The sequence below is a fragment of the Mesocricetus auratus genome, unplaced genomic scaffold, assembly GCF_017639785.1.
Source record: "Mesocricetus auratus isolate SY011 unplaced genomic scaffold, BCM_Maur_2.0 Super-Scaffold_100676, whole genome shotgun sequence".
In the NCBI taxonomy this organism is placed as follows: domain Eukaryota; kingdom Metazoa; phylum Chordata; class Mammalia; order Rodentia; family Cricetidae; genus Mesocricetus; species Mesocricetus auratus.
Window position 1 is genome coordinate 181,980,953 of NW_024429266.1, and position 19,059 is coordinate 182,000,011.

The following is a 19,059-nucleotide window of genomic DNA, read 5'->3' on the forward strand; positions in this document are numbered from 1 at the left end:
ATGCTGTATACTAAATAAATAAATCTAAAAATGTTTAAAAAAAAAAAAAAGGACACACGGATGAAATGAAGAAGACGTGGTCTCTGACCTCGGACGTCTCCTGGTTAGACCTGGCTCACACAGCATCTCAAGCCCTGCTCCTTTTTTTTTTTTTTTTTTTGGCTATACATTTTCTCCTACTCCCCTTCCCTCCTTCTCTCTCCCCTTCTACCCTCTCTCCTGCCCTCCAACACTCCCAGTTTACTCAGGGAATCTTGTCTTCTTGCCCTTCCTAGACAGATCTATGTATGCCTCTCTTAGGGTCCTCTTTGTTACCTAGGTTCTCTGGGGTTGTGCCCTGTAGGCTGGCTGCCCTTTGCTTTATGTCTAAAATCCACTTATAAGTGAGTGCTTATTACCCAAGCCCTGCTCTTAAAACCCATACAAACCGTTCTACACAGCAATACAGACATCTGGGCTACCTCCAGCACTGTTCCTTCTCAAGTGTCCCCTGTGAGGGCCACAGAAACAGTTCTAGGACAGCCTCACACAGTGGTTCTTTCACCAGACACGTTCTGCAAGCAGAGGAGCCCAGTGAGACTGTCCACATGACAGAGCCCCTTCCACATCCCTTCCTGCCAGTGCCCACGGGAGCTGCTCTGCTTTCTCAGCTGTGGGTTTCCCTTCCCCGGCTCCCACAACCGTCGTTTTCAAGAGAACAGAAGTGTCAGGGCATCCACCTGGAAGAAACTGAACACATCCGCGCCTTCAGAGTACCAGGGTCTCCAGATGATTGAGTGCTTCCTGAGTCCCTCTCTGGGCACGGGATCAATGAGGGGTTGAGGGGAGCCAAATGCTGGGCACTCATCATACTCAGCCACTTGGTAGGGGTAAAAATTGTACCAGGATGGAAACATCCCATAGACCTGCGATGAGAGGAGGAGAACAAGCCCGATCAGTGCAGCCGGTGGGAACCACTCCATTCTGCCGCCACGGCTCCTGCTGTCTCACTTCACTTGTATAGACTCTTCTGTTTATTCCACGGCGACCTCTACGGCGCTCCCAGAACCTCGTCCCTCCTATTTCACCCGTCTTCCTTCCCAGCACCCATATTACTATGTTCCTCAAATACCTTTATCTCTCCCTCCCCCTCCCCCTCTCCCTCCCTCCCTCCCTCCCTCCCTCCCTCCCTCCCCGTCTCTCTCTTTCTTTCTTCCTTTCCCTCTTGCCTCACTTATAGCCCAGGCTGGCTATGAACTGATAGCCTCTCCGGTGCTGGCATTGCAGGTGTGTCCCACACACAGGGCTCCACTGTCAAACGACAGCTTTTCTGGCGCCCTTCACCAGGAGGCTACTTCCCAGGACTCCTGCCCCCTCCTGTATCCGATGCAGTTAAACTGTTCTCCCCATCATGTCCTGTGCCCCATCCAGTCCCTGATCACTCACAGAGCTGTTGCTCAGCTCCCTCTCTGGCCTGAGGAGCAGGACACTCTCGTCCACAGCCCGGACTGCACACAGGGACCCAGGTGCTGCCTGCAGCTGTAACTCCACATCTGTTCCTGGGAGCTGCTGGGAAGGTGAGAAGCCAATGGAGACCTGGGCAAGAGATGGGTATGCGGTGGGGATCCAGTCATCCCGGACAGCAGCTGAAACAATGGGACCTGGATCATCAGCCAGCATGCCTCTGCCTGGGATCCAGCCCATTCCATCACTGTTATTTATAATATGTATGTTATATTCACAACATTTTAATTAATGCATAACATGAATCAGCCTATTTATTAGCATTAATATTTAATTAACATACAACGTTCACAACATTTTTGTACTAGAATGTGTGCACAGAGATAGAAAAGGGGTAGCTAGTAATGTTTAAAAGGGACACTGCAGGCAGGGGATATGGCCAGCTGTGGTGGCACATGCTTATAATCCCAACACTCGGCAGAGGCAGGCGGGTTGCCGCCAACCTAAGGCCTGCCTGGGCTACATAGTGAGGCCTCGTCTCAAAAATGAAGAGAAGGGAGGGAAGGGAGCTGAAAGGGAGGGCGAAGGGAAGCAGGAAGGGAGAGCGCATGGAACAGAAGCCGTCTTCTGAGACAGGGTCTACTATAGTCTAGACCATCCCTGAACTCACAGTCGTCGCACCCACCCCCAGCTCTGCTGTGACTTTAGGAGGGGGGGAGGAGGGGGAGGGAGAGGGGGCTGGGAGACCAGTAGGGGAAGAAGAAGAAAGACTTCCGCATGGATCTAAGCTACGAGAGAAACAGGTACAGTGTGACAATCACGGTCCATGTGCTCTTCAGATCACCCTAAACTTGCTTCGTCTCCAATTCTGTCACCCGGGAGCTTTCTCTTCACCCAACTCATTTCCGGGGCTGTCCTCAACTGCCGTCTTACCTGATTGTCAAAGCACATTTCCATGGAGAACTGGATTTTGTCGGCTATGACACCTCCGCTGGGAAATACGGTGTAGATGATGAGGGAAGGGGAAGGTGCCATTCTGGAGGTGAAGGTCAGGGAGAAGGAGAAGGAGCCTTTTGGTCCTGAGAAAGAAGAGGGCAGAAGAGCCAGGCTGCACCCACCTGTGCACCCAGCATGCACGCTGTTCTCCAGCACCGGCCTGGCGAGCCCAGGCCGTAGGGGCCATGCTGCCTCTCCTTTCTCTCTAGTCCCTGGTCGACAACTGTTAGCGGTCTCCTCCAGATGTCTCTGTGCACAGGGGCGCTTCTCCAGGGTTTCCTACACCTCTCACATCCCGGAAGCAAGTGCACTCACCTTTCTCTTTAACCTTCAGGTGTTTCTGCCCCTCGGCCTGCAAACTCCCTTTCCCTGTTACCTATCGAAGGGGGAGAAAAACCGAAGGCTCAGCAGTCAGTTTCTTTCCTCTGGGCCCTACCGCTGAGCATGTCTGCCTCCCCATCATGTCCACATCCCCGCCATGCCTGCGTCCCCGCCATGTCTGCGTCCCCACTATATCTGCGTCCCCGCCATGTCTGCGTCCCCGCCATGTCCATATCCCTGCCATGTCTGTGCCCCCCCATGAACTCGAGCTCTTTGCACACATCAAGAGCCTGCACAGTCCAGTCCCTCACCGAGCAGCTCTCTGCTTATCGGGTCCTGATGGCTCGTCTCCAAGTGGAGGCCTGGCTGAGAGCCAGGATGAGGGTGGAAGGAAGCAAGGGGCAGACAGCATAAAAAGAAAAACATTCCCTCACAGTAGAAGTCCGGGACTTCTCTAGGATCTCCAAGTTGTATTGTTTTATACTTCTTGTAGCATAAAGTCAGCTAAAAACCCATCCTCACAATCGTTCTTTATGACAGTTCGATTCGGTGGGAATGAACCTTACACTGTCCAGAGCTGATGTGGCGTCTGGCTCATGGGAGGAGAATGCTATTTCCCAAGCACTTCCTGTGTGCTCGCACTTGAACTAGAACCCTGTGGCTGTCCTGCTCCACCCAGTGTTCACTGCCAGTGCTCAGCCACTCACCTGACTCTCAGAGCTCCTCAGGCCCAGGCCCCCAGCCTCGCCTCCCACCCCTGTCCAGAGGATCCTGTCTGTAATCGCCCTGAGACTTGTTTTCTGCACACCCCTCCCCATTCTGCTGGGTTTATTGCTTGCTGGAAGCAATGAAATGACAGAAGTGACCAGAATGATCCAGAGGAGAGAAAGTCTGAGAATCTGAGAGCAGAAGGGAACAAGAAGACTATCTGGGTCATGCCTCCTAAGGCTTATTTGAGTCTAGTTCCTTGTCGCCATGAGTGGCCAGTAACTTGCTTATCTTTACACACTGCTTTCTGTCCAATTTAGGATTTTGCTTTCCCACTGAAGCTGCTGTTGATATCAATTTTCAGTTTATAACATTGCTATGAACATAGTCCAGAAGCTGGGCAGTGTGGCACATGCCTTTAAACACAGCACTTGGGAGCCAGAGGCAGATGAATCTCTGTGAGCTTGAGGCCAGCCTGGTCTACAGATCTAGTTCCAGGACAACCAGGGCTACACAGAGAAACCTTGTCTCAGGAAAAAAGAAAGAAAGAAGGAAAGGAAGAAAGGAAGGGAGAGAGTTCAGGGCTGGCAGGATGGCTGGATAGCTCAGTGAGTATAGAAGCCCAGGAACCCTGGAGTCTTTGTTCAAGCCCCAGAACTCACAGAAAGGTAGACGGAGAGAACCAATTCCACAGCGTTGTCCTCTGGTCTCTGTATGCTCACTATACCACACACATGCACACACACGTACACACACACACACACACACACACACACGCACACACACACACACACACACTGCAGTATGTGTGCATGTGTGTAAACGCATGGCATTGAAGGACCAGCGGTACAGCTTGATGGTACTGTGCTTGCTGGGTTCATCTGCACCAACAAAGACTCTAACTCGAGACTGAGCAATGAAACGGAGTGGACTCGCTTCTGAGTCCCGCATTCTCTTTCCTTCCCTCCCCACTCATCCACCTTGCTCCAGCCCTGGCTGGCAGCATTTTCTCAGTTAATTTCTCATTTGTCTTCCTACGTAGTTACAATGGGTTTCTGAGAAAAAAAACCAACAACCCTCAGATGTTTGGGCGACTTAGTAGACTTCCTATGGGAGGCCTTACTTTCTCTGAGGAGCAGGTGGGGCTTGGGGGGAGAGGGAGAAGAGGAGGGAGGGGAACTGGAATTGGAATGTAAACAAAAAAGTTCTCTGTCTTCAATCCCTCATCCCCCCATTCATTTCTAGGGGGTGCAATGCAGTTACCAGCAGGTGTGTGCAAACACCAAACGCCTCACAACATCCAGCATCACCAACTGCGGAAGTGCATTGACTCCCAACTGAGGTAGGCACACTGTAAGGAATAATGCGTGCCGCTTCAAAGACTTAGTTGAGAAAAAGATGTAAATATCTCTTATTCTTTTGGCTTTTTAAGACCGGGTCTTCACAGCTAAACTAGCTGGGTTTTGGGTTGTTTTTCTCTTTCTTCCCCTTGAAGGGGAAGCTGCTTTTTTTCAGTGGTACAATTTAAGTTCCCCAAGTGTGGGGCAGTCCCAGTTCTGGACAAGTGCCACTGCATCACAGAATGCTCAGAGGATCTGAACTTCTTAACCCTGAAGATGAAATTCACTGTTGGCCACTGCCAGGTCTCATTGGTGTTTTAAGGAATACTGGGTGCTTCATATAGGAACTGAAGGGGTAAACTTATTGAACCCATTCAACCTGCGATTGGTCATGGTTTCCTGTCATTTTAAGAGTCTAAATATGGGGTGGGAGGGCAGATATAAAAAAATTTTGTACAGTTTTAAAATATCACAATTAAATGTGAGGTCTTTTTCCATTAAAAAGAAAAGACTGGGTCTTGCTGTGGAGCTCAAGCTAACCTTGAACCTCCAGCAACCAGTCTGCCTCCGCCTTCTCAATGCTGAGATTACAGGCACGGGCACCATACGCCTGTCTGGGTTTTGTTGGTTGCTTGTTGAGATGGGATTTCATGTAGCCCAGGCTGGTCTTGAACTTCTGACCTCCTGCTTCTACCTCCTAAGTGCAGGAATTCTAAATATACACCACCATACCCACCTTTGGGATGTCTTTATGTTTTAAGTGCGTCTCTAAAGTTCGGCAGTTATACACATGTCCTGCATCTTATCTCCATCCAAGCATTTGTCTCTCCTCTCTGACTGACTCTCTCTCAATACCCTTTCACAAGCCCCCACTTCCCAACTCACATAGTAGGAGAAGATGACTTCTTGGTCTGGGCTTGCATCCTTTGGATCAATGGAATAGTCCACTAGCACCTCCTGGGTCTGGCCACACCTCACCAGGCCACTTGGCCGCCGGATGCCCAGGAAGCTGCGGGTGGTGTTGTAGAAGGGACGAAGGTGCAGGTAGGCGTTTTGGTAGTAACGAGGCACTTCCTCTGGAGTATATACCAAATCTTCCAGCTGGAACTTGCCCTGGGAGAAAGAGAAGAGATGAGGACGGAGAGGAGAAGAGAGGAGGAGGAGGACGGAGAAAGGAGGATGTACATTCCTCTCTTTCTCTGCAATTTTCACTTCCTGACAATGACAAATGACAAGTGGGCATTTTCCTAGAGGCCCAGCCAAGGACGGGGGGGTGGGTTGTCTACGAAATGGTGTGTGCAGGACCATTGTGATATAGAAGACTGTCAAGTGATGGGCACTTGGGAGTGATATGCCTTCTGAAGACTGGCCCCAGTTGGGCAGAGAGGCATGAGCAAGTTTATATTTCAGGGATAAGAAAGGTCTAGAGGATGAGGAGGTTGAGAAGTAGTTATTTCTGAATGGGATAATTGCCTGAAGCCTAGAATAAATGTCTAGTTAAATTAGCTACAAGACGAATTTATGTGCTTGCTGAGTGACTGCCGTGGTGGCTCTAGTTTGCCATATCCCTGTACCAACACTTTTCACCAAGTAATTGTGTTGCTTCCCATGTGCCTGCCACACGACTCCCCGACGGCAGCAGGATGTTAACACATGCTAACCAGCGGCTGGGGAAAGCCCTGGTGAGTGAGCTCTGGGCCTTGTACCCATCACTGCTGTATGCATACACATGGACTAACAGGTTGGGATATGAGAGAGAGAGGCGGAACACCAGCTTGCAGCCAGTCGGCTCACAGACATACACAAAAGTCCACCAAGATCACCTGCCCAGCTGACCAGTGTGGGTGGGCGGGCAGTGAACCCTTTCCGTTCTGTATGGGCGATGTGTGACTGCTTCATGCATTCACTGCTCAGCTGTCCCGCTAATCACTGATATAGCCAACCCTCCCTATACATCATCTAAAACCCACAGGTCTCCCTGTGAACGTCCCCCAAAGGCTGTGTTTTGAAGGCTTGGTTCCCAGCCTGCGGCACTATTGGAAGATGGAAATAGAACCCGGCGAAAGTGTGCCCTGGAAGGGACATTAGACCCTGGCACTCCCACTTTCTGGCTATTGTGAATTAAACACTTGCCCCCTGCCATGATGTACCGTGCCACCGCAGACTCAGCGGCAGGGCCAAGTACCATGGACTAAAAACTGAAACCATGAACCACATTCAAGATTTTCTCTTTTTTCAGTTGGTTATTTTAGGTGTTTTGTCACGATGGTGGAAAACTGACCCCAAAGAGCCATTTTCACAAGTAAGAGAGAAAGAGAGGAAGAAGACCTCACTCAGAACCACTTCCCTTCCTACTCGGGTTTCAGGTCCATCCTCAGTCAGAAACGAGGATGAACTATAAGAGCAGTGTAGGGATTCGGGTATGAGGGTTTTCATCTGATTAATACTAACACAAAAACAATCCAAGAACACTTGGTGGGTCGAGTGACTGACAGTGGGAGCCACATGCCCAGGGAGAACTACAAAGAGAAGTCTTGACCTTCCGCCGGGGAAGGCTTCTCATCTGGATGCTGCCTCCCCAGGGCTCACCTCCAGAGAAATGTCTGTCGCGTTCCAGGTGGCTGTATCCAGTGTGAAGGGAGCAAGGCCATCGTTGTCAGTAGTTAGCGTCTGCTTGGTGGTTCCATTTTTGCCATAAATCACCAGAAATACCGGATGATTCTTGAGGAGGGAGTTGTCACGGCCTCTAACTCTTATCTGAGGGGTGAAAGTTACTTTTTTTTTTTTTTTTTTTTTTTTTTTTTGGTTTCGAGACAGGGTTTCTCTGTGGCTTTGGAGGCTGTCCTGGAACTCTCTTTGTAGACCAGGCTGGCCTCAAACTCACAGAGATCTGCCTGCCTCTGCCTCCCAAGTGCTGGGATTAAAGGCGTGCGCCACCAACGCCCGGCTGTTACTGAGGTTTTAAAGTTAGGTTAGGAAGAGACCTAGGTAGGAGGCCAAGTGAAATTCCAAGAACACATTTCAGGAAGAAGCCTAGGAAAAGACAGATTCGACTCAAGCTTTGGGAAACATACAGAAGTCGTTGGTTTGTTTTGGTTTTGAGAGGAGACCTTATGCATCCTGGATAGGCCTTGAATTCATTGAACTTCTGTTCCTCCTGCCTCTGCTTCCCAAGTGCTGAGATTAATAAGCAAGCACTACCACATCTGGTTAATGGGATTCTGGGGCTAAAGCCACAGCTGGGTTTCTGCATGATAGGCAAATATCTGACAACTGGGCTATGTACCCAGGCCTAGAAACACAGACCTAACAGCCTGGTGTAGAACTTGGTTGGCCGTGTAGCCATGAGACTGTATATAGCCTTTCACTGGCACAGGCCCCTTCTGAGGCTCTGTGCATTGTTTTGATTTCATTTAAATGTCTGTTTTTTTATTTATTTCTGTAGGTCCTGGTTATGTGGTCCAGCTGGCCTCAAACTTGCCTCAGCCCTCTTTCTTTCTCTTAAAGATAGACTTCCTTACCTCCAGTTATGCAATCTTTAAGGTCTAAAGACAACTGGATTCATCCTGGTGTGGATGATGACTAAGAAAATGTGAGTTTAAAGGTGCACAAAATTGTGTTGTCATTTCCTGAAGAAAAAATAAAAAGATATCCAGGTGGTGGTGGCGCACGCCTTTAATCCCAGCACTCGGGAGGCAGAGGCAGGCAGATCTCTGTGAGTTTGAGGCCAGCCTGGTCTACAAAGAGAGTTCCAGGACAGCCTCCAAAGCCACACAGGGAAACCCTGTCTGGGGAAGGGGGGAGATAAGCAGTTGGGTGTGGTGGGCTATAACCCTAGAATTTAGGAGACTGGGCAGGAGGACTCAGAGTTCAAGGACAACCTGGGCTATGCTTCCAGACTCTCAAAACAACAAACAAACAAACAAAAACCAAGAAGAACAAAAAAGGGAGGAGAAGAGAATGAGGGGGAAGAGAAGGAAGAGAAAGGGAAGAGGGCAAGGAGAAGGAAGAGGAAGAAGAGAAGGAGGAGGAGGAGGAAGGGAAGGAGGAGGGGGAGGAAGGGAAGGAGGAGGAGGAGGAGGAAGGGAAGGAGGAGGAGGAGGAGGAAGGGAAGGAGGAGGAGGAGGCCTCCCAAGGGAGCGGAAATTCAGTCAGACAAATGAAATTAGAAGTCTCTAAGGAAAAAGATTAAAGCTCTGAAAATGGCTGTCTGTTGAGAAGTGGGGTGTTAATCTTTCCCAGACACAGGAGCCCACCTAAATGATTTCCCCAGATGCACTGCAACTCCTAAGCTCAAAGATCTGGGTATTAGGAGAGGAGACTCTGGGGTTTGTACAGATGGCTCAGCAGTTAAGAGCATTGGCTGCTCTTCCAGAGGACCCAGGTTCTGTTCCCAGTACCCACATGGCAGCTCACAACCATGTCACCCCAGTTCCAGGGGATGCGACACATTCTTTGGTCTTCCACAGGTACCAGGCGCACATGTGGTGCATAAACACACGTGCATTAAAATCACCAAAATAAATTAATAATAATAAACTTTTAGGAGGAGGAAGTGGATGGCAACACCACCTCTGGTCTTAGGAAGGGCTTAAAATTTCACTCTGATGTTGAAGGCATCACAAAAGGAGTTAAGATGCTCATTGCAGATGGATTAATCATAATGAGGAGCAGTGAGAAACCTATGGAAAAATCATTTACCTTCTCTTGTCTCAGTTTTGTCATTTGTAAAATGGGGCCAAATGGCAGTGTCAACCTCATAGGAGTATTGTAAAGATTAAATACACAAAGGGACCCAAAGCACTTGGGACAGCAGGAAGCCAGCAGGTGGGGATGGCTCATTCGGTTTGATGTGTCTCGGGTCTGTTGCTTGGTTGGTTGGCTGGTTTGGGCCTATACAAAGATAAATTAGCATACCTTCCCACTGAAGGGGAAACTGGGGTAATAAAAATTATTAGTGTCTTCGAAGGTCATGGATCCCATCTTTGAGGAAATATAGATGTCCCGGGTGGTATTGGCCTCCAGTCCTGTAGAAGGAAACAGATGTGTCATGTCCTGAGTCCTGGTAGACTCATCTTCATGTTGAGCGTAAAATTCCAGAGAGGGTTGTGTCATGGGAAATACGAAGTTGATCAAACGTCAAGACAAATCAACTCTGTCTCCCCAAACTTTGGGGGAGAAGGGGTAGACAGGCGATAGATGACAGGAATGGCTGGGATTTCCCTGGACTAAGGACTACGAGCAGGGTACCCCCTTTTCCCTTCTCCTCCTCCTCCTCCTTCTTCTCGATCTTCTTTTTGTAGTTTATTTCCTTACTTAATTTGTGTTTGTGTGATATTGTATGTGCACCGTGGCGTATGGGGTTGATCCTCTCCTTCCACCTCAGGGATTGAACTCAGGCCATCGGGCTTGGCAGCAGGCTCCTTTATCCACTGGGCCGTCTCACTGCCCCCTCTGAGTTCTTCATGGGTCAAGCAGCACCTCTCTTACCTGTCCCTTCCTCCACCACTGAAGCCACAATGTTAATGCTGTGGCTGTACGTATATCCAGTGAGGTTGAAGGCAGACATGTCCACAGAGGCGGAGAAGCATCCTGCTTTGTCAGTCTGTGGAGGCAATCAGAGAGAAACACGCTAACCCCGGCTTCCCCTTCACAAGGTGTCATAGAGGCGCTTGGCTGCTGCTCTCTGTGCCTCGGTTTCTTCAAGAGAGAAAACTCTGCTGCAGCATGAGAGTACACCATTGCGGATCTCTGAGTTCGAGGCCAGCCTGGTCTACAAAGTGAGCTCCAAGACAACCAGGGATACACAGGGAATATACACAGTACACAGGCTATCACACAACGTCCTTGCCACCCTGAGCTACAAGAAGAGGAAGGGAACTGGAAACATGGATCTTTCCTGGCTCCAGTGCAGACTGAGAAGCTACATTCTGGTGAGAAGTGCTGCTGCTTGACTTGAATCTGGGCAAAAAACACCACCACCACCACCAGCAGCAGCAGCAGCTTTCACTCTGTAATTTTTTTTTTTTTTTTTTTTTTTTTTTTTTGGTTTTTCAAGACAGGGTTTCTCTGAATTGTTTTGGAGGCTGTCCTGGAACTCACTCTGTAGACCAGGCTGGCCTGGAACTCACAGAGATCCGCCTGCCTCTGCCTCCCGAGTGCTGGGATTAAAGGCATGCGCCACCAAAGCCCGGTTCACTCTGTACTTCCTTATGCTGCTGTTTACTGATGCTGTGAGTGACACTGGATAAGCTTTCTCTTCAGTCCTCTTGCTCACCCGTCCTGAGAGGTTTTTGCATTTGTCAGGTAGCTGTTCCCGCTCCGATTCTCGGTACCAGTACGTGTATGCCTTCTGACACGCCGAGACTTTCACTGCCCCTTGAACAGGCTTTCCATATGTGTACCTGATTTAAAACAAACAAACAAAAAACCCACAAGGAGACAGTTATGAAACTCACACACGCACGCACGCACACACACACACACACACACACACACACACACACACACACACGCACGTACGCACGCGCGCGCGTGCACGCACACACACACTTCCCTCCCACACTCCTGTCTCGGGTGCTCCCACAGTCATGCGGTGTTCCTGCTCCTTCCTTCTCTCCTTTACTAAGAGCCCGAGTGTTTCCCTTACACTCAAGCACGTGGACATAGAGGTCACGCTCCTCCTCCCTCCCTCCTCCCTCCCTGGTTCCCTCCCTCCTCCCTTCCTCTCTGTCTTTCCTGCAACTGAGGATTCAACCCAGAGCTTTGCAAATGCTATGCAAGCCCCGAGCCACCACTGAGCCACACCCCCAGCTCTTCCGTGTTTTTTTATGACGAGCCTGGAACAGCTTTGAAATTTCTCTGCAGCCCTGACCGACTGTGGACTTTCCATCCTTCTGCCTCTGCTTCCCGAGCAACGGGAAAGACAGACCTGCACTACCAGACCCAGCGCTCCTTTTATTTCCCAGGGGGAATCAGTGTTGTACTCGGTACAAAGTAGAAATTAAATCCATAATCTTGTCTAAATTAATAATGGAAAGCAAGAGCACATGGGTGGTTATAAGATTTCCTGGATAACTCCAAGGCGCAGCAAATCACCTACATAATCCCTCCTCTTACACCCCTCACCTACATGACCCCTCACCCCCTCACCTACATAACCCCTCACCCTACCCCCCTCACCTACATAACCCCTCACCCTACCCCCTCACCTACATGACCCCTCACCCCACACCCCTCACCTACATGACCCCTCACCCCACACCCCCTCACCTACATGACCCCTCTCCCTATACCCCTCACCTACACAATCCCTCACACCACACCCCCTCACCTACATAACCCCTCTCCCTACACCCCACACCCCCTCACCTACACAATCCCTCTCCCCACACCCCTCACCTACATAACCCCTCACCCCCTCACCTACACAATCCCTCTCCCCACACCCCTCACCTACACAACCCCTCCTTTCTCACCCACTCAGCTCCATCTCCACCTGCGCCTCAGCTTCAGAACTTACTTGGCACAGACTTTTACAGAGAAGACGTCATCCATGGTCGATAACTGCCTTGGTTCCAACACATCTACCTCAAACCTAGGCAACACTGGGGAGAGTAGAAAGAAACACTCAAGGTCCTGGCATAACTAGTAAGTAATAAAGGAGTATGGAAATAGCAACAAGTTAATTAACTAGTTCATTAATGGAGTGCTGTTGAAGTTAATGTTCTTGAAGTTAGACTCAGCACTTATTAAAAAGAACCAACAGTCCCTTCCCCTTGACATTACCCTTGCTGATTTGAATCAAAACTGCGCCCAACGCCGTGTCTTGTTCGTCCCCACCTACCGTATTCCTCCACACTGAACGTGCTGAAGGTCTTGCCCTCAGCCACCGTCACCGTGTAGGTGCCCAGCGTTGCCTCTGGTGCCAGTTGAAAGGTTAAGTCTACGATGCCTTGCCGGGGTGCCACTTCCAGCCACTGTGCAATCCTGTTGTTATTTGGGTCCTGAACCCAACAAAGGAAAGCTGCATGAAGTGCCTGGGCCCTTGGCTTGCAGCTCTGCTGGCAAAGGGCAGAACAAATCCCACCCAGTGCTTGTCAGGCTCCATCCAAGAAAAAGAGGCAGGGTTTGGAGAGCTGGATCATCAGTTAAGATCACTGGTGGTTCTCCCAGAGGACCTGGGTTCGATTCCCAGCACCCACATGGTGGCTCACAGCCATCTTTAACTCCCATTCCAGGGAATCAAAAAAACACATTATTTACAAAAAAAGTAGCTGTTTGTGTGATTTATGACCTTGTTGCTGTAAATCCAGCCTCACTCATTCGAGTCATTCGAGAGAAACCCTTTGAGCTCGTGTAGGTGCCATCACTGGCTTCAGAAAACAAACTTTAAAGCCCTACTCATCAGGAGTGCTTGCTCGAGTTTAGTCTTTCTTAAGAAACAAGGCTGAGGGAACTAATTGATTGGAGGCTGCCTAAAACATGGGTGATTTTGTCTAAAAATACAAAATTGTCACATTGGCCTCCCACTTTGGGACATTTCTCAAAGCATTTGTGTTGTCATTGCGCTCCTGAGTTTCTCTCTGAAAGATGTTGTAACCTGAGACAGACAGGACAAACAACATTGTGGCAAGTGAACGTTGCACAGAGAGGAGTCAGAGCAGGGCCTGGTGTCCTTACAGACAGATTTTAGGTCTCGGGGCACGGGCCAGGGGTCATAACACGATGGGGAGAGTGTGAGTAGGCCTACGACTTCCTGGTGCTGGAGTGCAGTCTGGAAACTCTGGACCACGGCTGTACAGTTGTACAGTTTCCGCCTTCAACTTGTCTCCCCAGCTCCCAGGAGAAGAGGTGCTTCTGCTTACCTGCAGCTCCACCATGGAGTACTGAAAAGAAGCCAGAGAGCACAGGTTAGCAGGCTGGCTGCACACTGACGTTTCCTAAAAGCACCCCGGACAGAGGACTCCTCCTTCCCCTCTGGCTTCCTCCTGTCTTCTACAGGGCTCTTTTGGGCCCTGAGAAGGTTAGCACTGGGGTCATAGACTCATCCAGCAGAGAAAGAGAGAGGTTTTCTCAGAGGGTCGCCAGTCCTAAAAAGTGAAGGGCTGCAGCTCCAGTCCCTGAAGGGAAAATGTTAGTACCCTGGACTCGCACACTTTAGCCTCCTCTTGGGAGCAAATCATTTCCTGGCACCTTCTTTTGACACCCAAAGCCTGTGGATAGCAGAGACCTCACTTTCACTCGTGGTCGATTTATTTTTAAAAAAGGTTTAAAAGTGGCCCACTGAAAGGTCTTGTACAGTTTCCTCTAGAGGTGGTTGATATATGAATGCTAACTCTGTAAGTTCGTAGTGATGGGCTCCGGGAAGGCATTGGGCCATTCAAAAGAGGCCAGTTTACATCCAAGTCCAATGGTTGGAGTCACAACAGTGCACGCCTTCGAGGCTTGGGTAAGTGCCATGTGATGCTAACCCTCCCTAAATACAAACACAGATGAGGAAACACAGGAAGGAGGAGTAGCAACCCTTCAAAAGCCAAGGGGGGGCAGAAAGATGGTTCAGTGGGTAAAGGCATTGGACCTGAGTTCAACCACAGTATAAGTGAGGTGTCAGGAGAGCTGACTCCTGTAGCCTGTCCCCTGACCTCCACATGTGTGTCATGGCTCTCACATGTGCACACAAAAAAGTGTAATTCAAATACAATGTTAAGAGCCAAAACCTTGAGAACAAAGTGACACAGACCCGGGGATGTTTAGGCTGCCAGGAGACAAATACCACTCTTATTGCTCTGGAGAGTCATGGTCCCAGAGAAAGAAGACCATCAGATGACAAAGTGCCGTCTTAACACAGGGGCCAAGAGGCAAGGAGGAGGCCAGTTAGCCAGAAGCTTCTGGGAGGGAGCAATCAACAGTTTGCCTTGGCCACATTTTATTAGATTTACATATATACTTACAGAGAGAGAGAGAGAGAGAGAGAGAGAGAGTTTCAGAGGACAGCTTCTAGAAGTTGGTTCTCTCCTTCCACTATGTGTACTCTAAGGACTGAAGAACTCGGGTCATCAGCTTGGCATCTTTTCTCACTGACCCATTTCCACTGTGCTTTAGAGGTCTGGGTATAAAATATTGTGTCCTGTATTTATTTGAGGGTGGAGGATGAGCTGGCATCTCATGTAGCTCAGGCTGACCTTCAACTCACTATGTAGCTGAGACTGGCCTTGACCTTCTGATACTCCTGTCTCCTCTCTACCTCCCAAGTGTAAAATCACTGTGTTCTTTAAACTTGTCATTCTGTCCCAGAGCTTCTCGGTAAAAGTCCTTTTGTTAATGTCAGTTCTCAACCTAGAAGGACCTATGTAAATGGAATAGGGAGGGAGGAGTCGATTTAGAAGAGAAATCAAGCCGTTTAACAAAACCCACAACCTTTTCAGCAATCTGGGCAGAGGAAAAAATTTAGCAGGGGTAGCTAATGAGATCAACCCCCGGGGGGCAGTAGAGTCTAAGCACTGGTTGATACAGCGCCTGCAATTTTGGAATCAATAACCAATATTACAGCAAACTATAGAAGGGTTACTGGCGATGGGAAAGAAAAACTGAAAGCCTGTTGGGAAAGAATGTAGCTATGGCTGCCAGCTGGTAACAAGTACATGGGAAAAAAACCTCTGAAGCCATGGAGACAGAAAACAGAAAAAATGCCCTTTGTCGCGTCAGCTGTGCGGCCTGTGTCCAAGAACGTCTCTGCTCAAGGTCTGGTGTCCCCACAGCCCTTCCCGTATTTAAGTTCCACTTGAACACACAAGAAGGCTGCAATGAGACATCAAGGGGTAAGGACCAAAGCTCAAAAACAAAAACAAAAACAAACAAAAAAAAACCACCACCACCACCAAAAAACAAAACAAAAAAAACATCGTGACCCAAACAAGATCAACCAAACCAGTTATTAAACCTAATGATCAGAGTGGGGTTCCATGGGAGAGTGCTTGCCTAACATTGGTCAGACCCCGGGTTCCATATTTCACAACAGGAAAAGACACGATGTTAAGGATTGAGTTGAGGAATATTGGAGTATATTTTCCAAGTGTTACCACACTTTCAGTGTTCCCTGAAGGAAAAAGACTACTTTATAAATCACCTTATTTACTATCTTGCCTCTTAAAATTTTTTTGGTTTTGGTTTTGTTTTTCAAACAGGGTTTCTCCGTGTAGCCGTGGCTGTCCTAGAACTCACTCTGTAGACTGCCTGCCTCTGCCTCCCGAGTGATGGGACTGAAGGAGTGGACTACCACCACCCAGCTACGAAGAGTCTTTTTAAGCAAAGGCAGCCATCTCTCGGGAGTTAAGTTATGCTAACAGAATTGTGGACGTGAGGCTGAAAACCAGTCACCTTCACAGTTTCCCACAGAGACAGGCCTGGGCGGCTGCGGGCTAGTGCCCAAGGCTAGGATTACTTCCTGAATGTGTTCTACAATGACAGCCTGCTTTCTCTTATTCATTCTCAAGGGCTGGGCACCTTTCCCTCCTCCAGCTAAATTCTTACCTTGTCATTCACTGGGATGAAGTCTCTGCTCAAGGTGACAATTCTGAAAAGCACTAGAGGGAGAAATGGGCATAGTTAGTGGAGGGAGTACCCCTCCCGGAATTGTTCTTCACACACATATTTCTGAGTCAGGAAAATCCTGACTAGAAATCCTGTTAGGTTGAGGAGAGGTAGGAGGTTTTGTTTTCCAATGTGAGAGACAGGTGAAGATCACACAGCTTCTCTCCAGGGCTCAGAGTGGAATGGCCCACAATGAAAATGAGCAGAAGAACAGAGGTTCAAGCCAAAGACTGGCCACTTTCCTACCCACAAGAACCATTAACCCGAGTACGTGTGACACACCACCCTCTGGGACGCACTGAAGCTCTGTTTTAGACATCCAGAAGCATCAGCAGCTCCATTCACACTCTTGCTAGAGTGAGACTCACAATCAGGCCAGAACCCTTCATTGCCACACTTCCCTGTCCTCTCCTTCCTTGTTCCCTAAGCCCGCTATCCAACTCACAAATCTCCATCATGACGCAGAACCAGTCCCTGGCCTTGTCTGTCCCTAGATAGGCGTGCCTTACCTCGCTGGCCTGGAGTGTAGACAGGCTTGTCAGTCTGCACAAATGTGCCGCTCCCTTGCCTCTGGATTAGAACCTTTTTCTCCTCTTCAAACCTGGAGTTCTTTCCAACTCCTGACACTTGAATTGTGGCCACTTCTTCCATGCCACCAGCCGGTGGGGGGACCTGGGCAGGAGAGCAGAGCTCTGGGGAGGAGTAGGGTATTGGGGGACATAATCAACAGTCTCAGCCCAGCAGTGGGCTAAGTCAAACGGGGGTAGAGAAGTCCTAAGACAGCCCTAAAGAAGAGAAGTGGTGTTACCAGGGGCTAGGGACGAACTGAAAGAGACTCCAGGGCAAGGGAATTGTGGGTAAGCTCGCACCTGGAACTGAAGTTTAGCAGAGACCAGACAAACCCAGCCAAAGCACAATAGCAGAAACCATACTTGAAGTCGGACTATGCACTATCACCACAGCAACTCTTATAAGGAAAACATTTAATTGAGGAGGCTTGCTTATAGTTTTAGAGGTTGAGTGCATTATCATCATGACAGGAAGCTTGGTGGCATACAGGCAGACATGTTGCTGGAGAAGTAGCTGAGAGTCCTACGGGAAGTTGACTGCCACACCGGAAGTATCTTGAGCATAGGAAAGCTCAAAGCCTGCCCACAGAGTGAGCAGCCTGGGAGGAGACCAGGAAATCGAGGGGTTAGCTTTAAGGCCTAGTCAGCACTTACTGAAAATGAGATACAGTGGAAGTTCTCCTTGTTCAATCCAGAATGTTCTAGCAACTTCTGTGTCTTGTCCTTGGTCTCCAGGGTAATAGTGAATTTTACATCACACTTCCCAGGGCTCAGATCCAAACAAACCTTCTGTGTGGAGGGGAAGGCAAGCTGGGCTGGAATTGTCACCAAGTACTTTCTACTAAGGGAGAAAAAGAATTTCAGAGAGCCAATGATTCATCCTTCAGTGAAAAGCTAATCCCTTCCCTTAGAAGCAACCAGCAGTAAGCCAAGCAGAGCAAGCCCCTGGCCTTATGAATCTTTTTTTTTTTTTGTAATAAAGGAGAAAGCACGGGTCTTAGCATCCTGCCCTAAGCCTCCCCACTTCCCCAGCAACTACCACTGAGAGCCCAAGCCTGGTTGGAGTATCAAGGACAAAATTAGGCCTGTCCACAGAGAACAAGATACAAAGAGCCTACACATTTTCACATTTTAATATTATCTTATTGCTGGTGTTAAGATCAAGTTTAGTGTTTCAGCTTTTCATTCCAGAAAAGGAATGAAGGAAAAAGAGGAGACAGAAAGCAAAGGAAACCATGGGCATGTCTTTGCTTGTCCATGTTTATGCTTGGGAAAGACAGGCAAAAAAAAAAAAAAAAAAGCCATTGGTCCCCAATCAACTCTGATAGCCCCCAGTCAACTCTGTTCACCCTTAACTCACGGACAGAGGTCTGCTGCCACCGACACTAGGGCCAGCATTCCCAGGAGGAGTGCAGCCTGCATCTCTGTGAGTGAGCCAGATTGGCCAGGAGCAGGACCCAGGAGTTCTGCTCCCCGTGTTCTCCTGCTTAAATCCTAAACACCCAGGTGGGGTGCGCAGCAAGACTGAACACTGGCCAATCAGTTACCATGCCTTAGGCTGAGGAGGCAGAGCAGGGTAGGGCCACTGCTCCCTTCCTTGACTCTTTCTAGAACATTCATACTGGTCCAGCCAGTCCTTAACACTAGTTTTGGGAGAGGCTGAGTATCCCTGGAGGTGAAGCTGCAGAACACATCCTGGACTCTTCCTTTAATTTCTGGGTTCATTCCTAAGTCGCACTCTCCTTTGATCTCCTCTGCTAAGCACACTGTGGGACATGGAGCCTGCAGGATCAGTGCAGGACAGCCAACATGGCCCTGTGTGGGGTCTGGGGTCAGAAAACACAGCACTCTGAGGGACAAGCAGGAGGATCAGAGATTTAAGGGTGGCCTCGGGCGAGTTGTGAGCTTGAAGCCAGCTCAGACTACATGAAACCCAGTCTCAAAAAGGAAAGAAAGGGGAGATAAGGTATGTTGTGGGATACTAAAGATGTGTTACATCCATTTACGCTGTTTGACGATGCAATGATGTGTTGCATTCTTTCATGTTGCATTTGTTTAACTCTGTGAAGCTGTGTTACTGTGCCTGTCTA

General features: G+C 49.1%; 1 protein-coding gene across 4 annotated transcripts in view; it reads right to left on the reverse strand.

Moving 5' to 3' along the window:
- A2ml1 (alpha-2-macroglobulin like 1) overlaps positions 1 to 18,460 on the reverse strand; it is a 41,179-nt gene extending 22,719 nt beyond the window's left edge. For 3 of the 4 annotated variants that reach the window (XM_040738489.1, XM_040738488.1, XM_040738486.1), the window contains exons 1-16: positions 18,330 to 18,460; positions 17,624 to 17,810; positions 16,910 to 17,072; positions 16,341 to 16,393; positions 13,676 to 13,696; positions 12,655 to 12,814; positions 12,331 to 12,415; positions 11,086 to 11,212; positions 10,299 to 10,413; positions 9,726 to 9,835; positions 7,398 to 7,565; positions 5,694 to 5,921; positions 2,755 to 2,815; positions 2,377 to 2,522; positions 1,426 to 1,575; positions 720 to 905 (exon numbers count right to left, since the gene is read on the reverse strand). In XM_040738489.1, the coding sequence (XP_040594423.1) occupies positions 720 to 905; positions 1,426 to 1,575; positions 2,377 to 2,522; positions 2,755 to 2,815; positions 5,694 to 5,921; positions 7,398 to 7,565; positions 9,726 to 9,835; positions 10,299 to 10,413; positions 11,086 to 11,212; positions 12,331 to 12,415; positions 12,655 to 12,814; positions 13,676 to 13,696; positions 16,341 to 16,393; positions 16,910 to 17,072; positions 17,624 to 17,810; positions 18,330 to 18,391 (2,022 nt within the window). In that variant the 5' untranslated portion in view covers positions 18,392 to 18,460. The remainder of the gene's footprint in view (positions 1 to 719; positions 906 to 1,425; positions 1,576 to 2,376; positions 2,523 to 2,754; positions 2,816 to 5,693; positions 5,922 to 7,397; positions 7,566 to 9,725; positions 9,836 to 10,298; positions 10,414 to 11,085; positions 11,213 to 12,330; positions 12,416 to 12,654; positions 12,815 to 13,675; positions 13,697 to 16,340; positions 16,394 to 16,909; positions 17,073 to 17,623; positions 17,811 to 18,329) is intronic. The other variant, XM_040738487.1, reaches the window with a different exon arrangement.
- Positions 18,461 to 19,059: the final 599 nt, after the last annotated feature.